Source organism: Castanea sativa, chromosome 4 (assembly GCF_040712315.1).
Source record: "Castanea sativa cultivar Marrone di Chiusa Pesio chromosome 4, ASM4071231v1".
Classification (NCBI taxonomy): domain Eukaryota; kingdom Viridiplantae; phylum Streptophyta; class Magnoliopsida; order Fagales; family Fagaceae; genus Castanea; species Castanea sativa.
Window position 1 is genome coordinate 38,359,531 of NC_134016.1, and position 10,183 is coordinate 38,369,713.

Genomic DNA, 10,183 nt, shown 5'->3' on the forward strand with positions numbered 1-10,183 from the left:
CAAATACAAAGTTTTTGTGGGGTGGGAGGAAGGGGGGTGCAAAGGTTGGTATTCAAATTTTCACGAGAGAGCTTCACACACATACACTTAAATTAGACTAAAATAAAATTTTTATCTCAAATTAAAAAAAAAAATTTAATAAAGAAAAATTAATTAACTATTCAATTCTCATGTAAGACCACATTTACAATGCCTAATAATTTAATCCAATGTGTCCAGTTTAAATGAGTCATTATCCTAATCACATCCTCCAAAATTAAAAATGAAAATTAGGAATAAGAACTTGGTCACTTCCCCGTATGGAAAAATTTTTCACAGTGGCCACCTCCATCCACAAATACATAAAATTAAACTAAAACTAATTCCAGTTAAAAAAATACCTCTATTAATAAATTCCACATAATCGCATAGGATTTTTTTTCCTAACAATTATCCGTTCCTTTATTCAAAAAAAGAAAAAAAAAAAAAACAAACAAAAGCAATAATTTTTTCTTACTCTGTTTTGATACCACTTATTGCTGAAAACTGAAAATATTGTAACAAAATAATTTTTAAATGTGTGAATAGTGCTGTGGGACCCAAATTTATATTAAAATTTGTGTTTGGATGACTTTTGTGAGTCCGTGAACAGTGCCATGGGACCTACATTTTTTCAGCAAAACGCACAAATGCAGATGTGCTCTCAGTTTCAGCGCAATCCAAACACTTACTTAATGTTGACAATTCAAGTCAATAGTTTGCATGAGTTATTTTCGAAATGATTCTCATTTGTCAAAGGTACATAATCTAGTTCATAATGTTTGTGATACTGCTCTACCAATATTTATCTTCTTTTTTATTTTCTCTTTGGATAATCCCATAGTTTCAATAGGTGAGGGGAGATTTATACCCTTGATATCTCCCATTAAAAATATCAAAAAATACAAACTAGTTCAATTACAAGACTTTTGGCGCTCTACCAATATTTCTCAAGTATAAGTTAGAGCACAGTGATCATTTACAAAAATTACAAGCTACAAAATTAACGGTCTTTCAATATCTAAATCAAAGAACATCATATCTCCCCACAGATTCTAAGTTATCACAAAAATATAAGAACCAAGATCCAATTGGATTGCTTTTAAGCTCTCCTATTTAGTATTTAGTAGATAAAGAGAAGGAATCAATCATGATCCGTTTAGTTAGGGAGATAGAAAAGTGAGGGGATAAAAAAGATTTTATTTTTCTTCATTTGTGTTTGGTAGGAAGAGTAGAAAAGTAGAGTAACAGAAAACTTTTTTATTTGATTGAGAAGAAAAATAAAAAGATAAAAAAATGTAATTTGTATAAATTTACAATCATATTTTTGTTAGATAAAGTCATAAAACGAAAAATAACATTATTATTTTTTATTAAAAAATATATATGAAGGGGCACTTCATTTATAAAAAACAGCACAAAAAAATTCAACAACCCAAAATTATTTTATGGAAAAAAAAAAAAGCCAAAACTTATGCAAAGAAAAACCAATAACGTCTAAAAAAGCAAAAGACCAAAACTGGGCAAAAAACAAAAGAACGAAAGAAACGTGTAGCACCTAAAAATACAAACCAAACAAACAGCTCCCAATCAAACACCAATTTTCTCTCTTCCTCACCTTCCCAAACAAACACCTCCCCACCTTCCCAAACAAACACCTCCCAATCTAACATGATTATAGATGATGGCATGTGTCCCTCGCGTAACGTTAGGAAAGTAAAAAAAAAAAAAAAAAGAGTGATGCGATTGTATTTGGAATATATGCAATTTTTTTTTGATACTGTATCAAAATAGTTTATACCACGAAAACTTGACGTAATTAAGTGTGTGTTTGGCAAAAATTAAAAAATCAACTTATTTTACTATTTAATTTATTTTACTATTCAATTGATTTTTACTACTATTCATGAGCCTCACTGCACTTTTTGATACTATTCATGAGTCTCACTATACTATCTCAATTAATTTTTACCTTTATCTATAGTACTTTCAGCAAAAAAATTTCAGTTTCAATAAAATAAGCAGATCCTAAACAGACCTTAAATGATATAAAAATTTTAATTTTAATTTTTTTAGATGCCACATGTGTTCCACGTGACCTTAAAAGAAATTACTCTAAACTCACGTGTATACATTTGGGATGCACGTGAGGACAAAGTTTGATTTGAAATCCCCATATATCTTAGGGGTGTGCACAAAATTGAGGAACCGAAAAAATCGAATGAAACCAGCCAAATCGTATCCAAAATTTCGGTTAGGTTTCAGTGCGGTTCGATTTTGGTTTCTATTTCTCACAAATCGAAAGTTTCGGTTTTTGGTATATATGCACCAAACCAGCCGAAACCAAACCAAACCAAACCAAACCGAATAATATATAATATTATATATATATATATATATAATATAAAATCATATTAGGCCGGCCTTGCAAACATATTGGGCAACCTGCAATCAAAATAGGCCTTTCAAATACATTAATGCATTAGGCCTCCGGCCTTGCAAATAACCAAGCCCATTAACCCATTAAACAAATTAAATATCTAATTAAACCTGAACTAAAACAAAAGGTTAAATACTCTAGCACAAGTTTAGTCATTCAGTTGGGTTTAAATTCCGCTTATTTTACTTAAAATTTGAAACTAAAAAATCATTGCTGAAAATATTGTAAATAAAAATAAAAATTAATTAAAATAGTATAGTGAAGTTTATAAATATTGTTAAAAAGTAAAATAAGGTCTATAAAATAATAGCAAAAATAAATTAAATAATGAAATAAGTTGAAATAAGATTTATACGGCAAAAATAAGTTAAACGGTGAAATAAGTTGAAGTAAGTCAGTCACACGCAGGACACAGCCTCCACAGTCACTCCCACACACCAGACTCCACAGTCACTCCAAATCTTCCTTCTGCAGCCGGCCTCCACACGTTGGCCTCTCCACGACACGATCATCTTCCCTCTTTTCTCACGGTATGATTCTGCTTTTTTCTTTCTCTCTCTTCTCTTTTCTTTCTCTGTCGCTTTGTATCAACTTCGTTCATCAGCTTTGTTCAACAGCTCTATTGCTCAATTGCTTTTTATTTATTTATTTTTATGTGATTAAAGTTAGGGTTTTGAAAATCTCAATAACCCTCTCTTTGGAAAAACCGAAAGCCGATTGATTTCCAACCATTTCGGTTGAGAATTTCACAAACCGAAATATTCGGTTTCGGTTGTCCATACACATACAAAGCCGACCGAACCGAGCACACCCCTTTGAGTTTTGAGAGTGAGAGGCGAGACCAGACGAGGTGGTGATAGGCGGAGACGAGCTGAGATCCGAGCATTTTTTGAACATTCCCATTACTGCGTTATTATATGTAAGGTGTTTGATGAAATGCCTTCAAGTTCAAAACTTTTCTTTCTGCTCTCATATATATTGTCTGTAAGGTGTTTGAAGAAATGCCTTCAAGTTTAAAACTTTTTACTTTTCTGTTATCTATATATTGTCTTTTTTCAAAGGAGTTTGGTGTCTTTCATTTAGCTTATGGTTATCTTTTACTATTGATTTTTAAGGTTGCTTATTGATAAGCGGCATCATCACTTATAGTTAGTTTATGCCAAAAATTCACTTTCTTTCTTAGAATGAAAAAACCTGAAGTGGGTGAGTTTTGAACAAGAAAATTTTGTCCTTTGAAATATTTGCTAAGGCTGAAACTTTATGGGTATAACCATAAAGGCAATGGAAAATGATGATTTTTCTCTTTGTACTAGGGATGACATTGATGGGTCTAAATAAACTATAAATAACTGAATTGGGAACTGGATGAGGAATTTCCGAATGTGAAATTAGTAGTTCTAATGGGTTAGGAAATCTGAAACTTTTTTGAGTTATCCACACTTTCCCAGACATTTACTTGTTAATTGCATTTGGGTAATATTGCTTCAGAATTATGCAAGGTGAAAATTGAAGGTTATGGTTGTGGTAAGAAATGGGTGGGTGATCTTTCAGTGACTTGGTGCTTGATTTTGGAGTTTGGACTCCATGGCAATGGGGAACGGAGGAGCTGATATTTTGAATTTTTATGGGTTTATTTTGAGGATATTGGGAGTGGGTGTAAGGAATTTAAGGGCTGTCTAAGAGCTTGGATGAGGAGCCATGTTGCCCTCATATAATTAATTATCAAATCTTAGTTTGCTTGTTATTGTGAAGATTAGAGAAGGAAGGGTAAAGCAGGAGCTTATGTGGTGAATTTTAAGGTTAAATGATGATCTAGGATTGACAAAAGAATTGGGAACAAAGGGGCTGTTGGAACCAAACTTATACTATATTAAAATCCCTAGGGGTCAAGGTCTAACTTTGGTCATGGTTTTATGACAGAAAATTTAGCTTTACGGGTGTTTATTATATTGTTCTTGAATCACGAGAAAGTAAGTTAGAGCGCATGAGTGTTAGGAACATATTGTGCTGCTTAAGGTAAGTAAAGTTTACTAACTCAGGATTTTTCTAAAGATATACAAGTCTTTTGAAAAAAAATTATTTTGTAAGGAAAATAAGTGTAACATGAATTTGAATACTTTACTAAGTATCTTTTTATGGTGCAAGATTTAGGAATTATACCATTTACAAATAATTCTTATGGGACGAGCTAGAATTTATATGTATGGCTGCATTGAGGTGTTTATGCACATGTTTCTAGAAACTTGTTGTTCAATCTGCCTATGAATTGGTTTGAGGAATTTATTGTTCATTTTACCCACAATACTTTGTAGAAAGTATCATGGTAGGTGATGATGAATACTTTGTGACATTGTTATATTGAGATGAATGCCTTTTGAGAAATTACTATTTAATTATTCATGATGTTGTACATGGAATTTGATGTCTATATTATTTTGTAGTGGTTGGAAGGTATTATGATTTTAAAATATATATTTTGCAAAGATAGTACTGGAATACTTTTAGAATGATTAATTTTGAAACACATTTACTATGAGAACCTTGAGAGAATAATTTAACACCCTAAGGCTAGTTGTGATTAGTGGCATGGTACTGTAGGTAATTCCTAAAGAGGGGACAATCCCAAAGAAGGGATGGTGCACTTTTTGTAACTCCAGAGGTGGAGCATTTTTAGTGATAGTTCCAAAGAAAGAATTTTTGTTGATCATAGGTTTCAAAGTGAGAGCCCGAAAAGTCATAGGTTCCAAAACGGGGGCTGCTCTAAAGAGGGGGTCCTAGTTCCAATGAGAGGACTGCATAACCCTGTCAACAGGGCAAAAGTGTCAACCATAAGTAGTGAAGCCTAGGGTTATGGTTTGTGTATTTAAACTTAGATAATTTTGTCATAATTGCCCACTGTGAGCTTTATTCTAAAGCATCTTGCTGTCTTCTATGCTACTAGGTGTGCTAAGTTGTGTTTCCTTCTTATTGAGGTTAAGTTACATGATTTCCAAACTATGTTGCATTTTTCTTATAACATTTTTGGTTTATGTGAAATCTTATACTTAAGAATTAAACTGTTGTGAATCATTTAAACTATTAATTTGAACTACCTTTGACAGATTATATATAATCACAAAATTAAATTTTTTATTTTATTTTAGTTTTAACTAGCTCTTTTCCACACTCAAGTTAGTAAGTCCTACTTACTGAGTTAACTTAATCCCCCCACCCCTCCTTTTTCCCTAATATTTTCTATTTAACCAAATACTTGAGATACCATTGATTAGATGTTCTTGGTTTTTGGTGAATTGGACCTTGTTCTGTTTGGAGATTTTTTATTTATTTTTTTATTTTTCAAATGTTATCATTGTTGAGATAAATTTTGTGGACGTAGTTTATCTTTGAGATTGATTATGTTTGCATATTGATGTTATAAAAAGTTCATGAGAAATTTTGACTCTATAGGAATAGTTTTGTTGAAGTGGAATCTGTGTTATGTTGTTCAGAGATTTTGATATCTAGATTGGAAAGATATTTGGTTATTTTGAATTAGAACTCTAACGGTCATTATGGAAATATTGCAGAATGATGGTTTAAGGGATTTTAAAAATTCATTGCGGAAGATCTCAAATAAAACAGAGAGATGTGTATATGTTAGATAACTCAGGGCCTGTTTGGTTTACTCCTAACTCAAAAGTCAATTCTCAAATCCCATTTCTCATCACTCAAACTCAGTTTTCATATCTCATATCTCTATCTCTACTTTTTCCTTAACTCTATCTTATTTTTGTTTGGTTTCAAATCTGGGTGAGTTTAACTCAAAATTTAGACAAAGTGGTGGAGCCCATGTACTGTGCAGATCAGAACGGTAACATGTCTCTCTCCTCCATCTCTTTCATTTTTTTTTCCACTCCTCTTTCACGAAGCCTGAAACAGTGAAACTTTTCTCCTCCCATTTTCAGTCTCTACCACCTCCAACAATCCATAAACCCACCAATTGCAATTCTGAAATATCCAACCCACCGCCATTGTTTTGCATCCACCACCGTACAAATCACCAAAAATCAAACCCATCCACCATAGCAGATCCACCAACACCTTCAACATCACAGCAAATTCTTTTACATATATATAATGAAAATAAAAATAAAAAGAAACACCAGAAAAAATTACCCCACAAAATCCACAACTCCAAGCCCAAAAAGCACACCTTAACCCAATTAAAACTCAAATCACAACTGAAATCGAAGCCCTCTGCTATCTTTGCCATCATCGAGTGAAGAAAAAGAAGAAAAGAAACCAGAGTGAAGAAAAAAAAGAAAAAAAAAGAGAAGAAGATGAAAGAACCCAGCCGTGAAGAAGAAAAAAAAAAGATTAGAAAAAGAGAAGCAGCTGAAAGAACCCAGCTTGAAGAAGAAAAGAAAGAAAGAAAGAAAAGAGAAAAGAGGAGACGGAGAGAAGAAATATCAGTCCGGTGGAGAGAAAATGTGAAGAAGAAAAAGATGTTTGAGCACATGTGGTCTTGAGTGTTTGACCGTGGGTCCCATAAAGTTACAATATTTACCATGTGGTCTTACTACCATCTTCTTGTTGGCCATAAGGAGCAAATTTTCCCTTGGAAAAGCATTTGGAAGCAGAAGATCCCCTCTAGAGTAGCTTTCCTTGTTTGGACCGCGGCTTTGGGAAAATGTCTGACTGTAGACAATTTAAGAAAAAGAAAGATTTGCATCCTGGATTGGTGTTATATGTGCAAGTGCAATTGTGAAAGTGTTGACCATCTCTTTCTTCACTGCCCGGTTGCCATGGAATTGTGGGACATGGTCTTCGGTTTATTTGGAGTTTACTGGGTTATGCCAAGGTCTGTTGTGGGGCTTTTGGCTTGCTGGCAAGGTCGTTTTGGTCGTCATCGTAATGGAGATATTTGGAAGGCCGTTCCTCATTGCTTGTTGTGGTGTATTTGGAAGGAGAGAAATAGTAGATGTTTTGAAGACATCGAGAGTTCCATGCCTGTTCTTAAGTCTCTTTTTTTCCGAACCTTACTTGATTGGTTCTCCGTGTGGAGAAACCTTCCTTTTCTTTCTATTTTGGATTTCCTTGTTTTTTGTAATGTTCGTCTTTGATTTGTTCTCCCTTGTATACTTCCTGTGTACTTGGGTGACTCTCTTTTTTCAATAAATTTCTTTATTACTTATCAAAAAAAAAAAACTCAGTTTTCAACTTTTGAAAACACCAATTTGGTGTTTTCGGTTTTCATCACTCTCACTCAAATATTTTTGAGTTTGAGTGATGAAAACAACATTAGGAATCAAGCCTAACAAAACTAATTGTCTGGGTCCCACATTTTTTGATAACTCAGTTTTGAGTTTTGGATCATATTACTCAAAACTCCTCTAAACCAAACAAGCCCTTAATATCTCATGTCCCTAAAGTCATGACCGGGTTTGGGGGCATGACACATCACTAAAAGTATATTTGGCTGCTCACTTGAGTCACCATATAGTGAGTTGGAGGAACTTTCCTCTAAATTGGAGGGGAAAAGTTTGTCCATCCATATATAAATATATTTATTTATATTTATATTTTATACATACATATAAATTTATATATACATCTATATATACATCTATGTGTGTTATTATGTTAGTGATCATAAAATTGGGTAATGGGTGGGTTGGGGGGGAGGGGGGGGGGGTGTAATGGGCCTTTATTATTAAATTAAATGGATAAATGTATATCTGACCCATTTATGGCCTAATCCAAAGCCTGCACGATAACTCATTTGCCACCCTTAATAGTCACTGGAATCGTTTGAGGGTTTTTTAGAATGAAATTTTGTGTGCTTATAAAAATATGTTTGTGCTAGTTAGTCATTATAGAAAGATTAACTTACTAGTCATTCTATGAAGGTTAACTGATGTTAATTCTTTAAATCTAGTTATATAGGGTACAAGAGAGCAAGGGAGTCGAGATCATGAACAATAGATTACCTCATTCACTATGGTTTTATTGAATAAATTTTTATCCATATTAAAATTAATAATAATGTTCCTCACTTTCTAGTGTTTGTAAATTGGTGAACTTAATTGTCATTGCCTTTGTAATTTCTTTTTTACTTTGTTGTGTTGATAAATTGGTGGACTTGATTATCACTGTCCTTGTAATTTATTTTACTTTGTTGTGTTTGTAAATTATTCAACTAGTAAATTCTTGTTTGTCATTAAGATATGCAAAATATAGCTTATGCAATGCAGTTGATGTTAGGTGAGCATGATATTCAGGCCTGGTGTTAATGGTTTTCATCGACTATATTATTGCCTAGGAGTCATTCTTTCATATGATGAAACATATTAATAGCCAATGTAGCATCTATCTATTGTTTAATACCCACATATTTTGATTGCCTTTCCAAGAAATGGAAGGACATGCTTTCTCTTTTGCTGTAGTTGATATTATTTTTTCCTTTGCAGCCAAGAGTTCTCAGCAGACTCCATGCAGTTTGAATTGTCATAAAGGAAAGGGTTTCATTTGCATCCAACGCTGCAACTACTTGGTTAAAGTATATAACTTCTTTTTGACCGTATGTATTACATGTGTCGTTGTTTTCACTGAGTATTCAAAAGCCATGAAGCTTATCACGCTTGCTAGATTCACTCGTGTCCGTCCCACTCTCCCTGAAATAACTGGCCCTTTGCAGTTTCGTTGCTTCCAGCCTGATTTTGTTCCTAGAGATCCCAAGGCCAAGCCAAAAAGGTACAAATATCCGCCATTCTATGATCCATATGGTCCGAGATCCCCACCATCTGATAAAATCATTAATCTTGCTGAACGAATTGCGGCACTACCCACTGAAGAACGCAGACAAATTGGTCCTACTCTCGCTGACAGGCTAAGGCATCCAAAGCTGCAGCCAATTTCTGTAGAAGGTATCGATCTGGGTCCACAGGGAGGGGCTGCTGGATCTACAAAGGCTGAGGAGAAGAAGGTAGAGAAAACAGCATTTGATGTGAAATTGGAGAAGTTTGATGCATCTGCGAAAATCAAGGTGATCAAAGAAGTAAGATCTTTTACTAGTTTGGGGTTGAAAGAGGCTAAAGAACTGGTTGAGAAGGTTCCTGTTTTGGTTAAACAAGGGGTCACCAAGGAGGAGGCAAATGAAATAGTAGAGAAAATAAAGGCTGCTGGAGGAGTTGCGATTATGGAATAAAACTCCCAATTTGCTTGATTCTGCTTTAATGGGCTTTACGATTTTGCAGTGTATCCATTGTTCAACAATATGAATTTTGTAATGTGGATGGATAGTCATCACAAGAGATATTGAAGAGCAGTTAGAGTTGAACTTATTATGCTCATGCTTGATTTGAATCGAGTTTACAGTTGATATTGCAAGATTAGTTACTTATGATGACTATTGTTACATGTTTCAAATGTTACTGCTTGATTGAACCATGGGTTGTTTTGTTGGATTTACACACAAAAATGAACCAACACAAAAGGTCTCTTCTACAGCAAGATACCTCAAAAATGCAATCCTTTGATAATCCCAGAATTACATGGGAGTTGTTCTGCATGTATACTATGATATTCAAGGTGTTTCCTTTTTCTTATCTGCAATGTTCTTTTTCTCATGTAAATCAATTAGGGTATGTTTGGCAACTGCTCCCCCCTCTCCACAGTTTAGCAAACTAACTTTTAATCCAGAAAGACATAAATTTGAGTTTTAGGAAGATCAATTGATAAAGTCTT

At 33.8% G+C, this 10,183-nt stretch overlaps 1 protein-coding gene across 2 annotated transcripts; it reads left to right on the forward strand.

Annotated features, from left to right (window-relative positions):
• The first annotated feature begins 2,831 nt into the window (after window positions 1-2,831).
• Window positions 2,832-9,848, forward strand: LOC142632242 (uncharacterized). Of its 2 annotated transcripts, XM_075806669.1 has the most exons (3): window positions 2,852-2,988; window positions 3,124-3,377; window positions 8,908-9,848. In XM_075806669.1, exon 3 carries the CDS (start codon window positions 9,063-9,065, stop codon window positions 9,642-9,644), a length of 582 nt encoding a protein of 193 aa, XP_075662784.1. In that variant the 5' UTR covers window positions 2,852-2,988; window positions 3,124-3,377; window positions 8,908-9,062; the 3' UTR covers window positions 9,645-9,848. The 2 variants fall into 2 exon arrangements, with proteins under 2 accessions (XP_075662783.1, XP_075662784.1); XM_075806668.1 differs by lacking the exon at window positions 3,124-3,377 and having other exon boundaries at window positions 2,832-2,988.
• The last annotated feature ends 335 nt before the right edge of the window (window positions 9,849-10,183 follow it).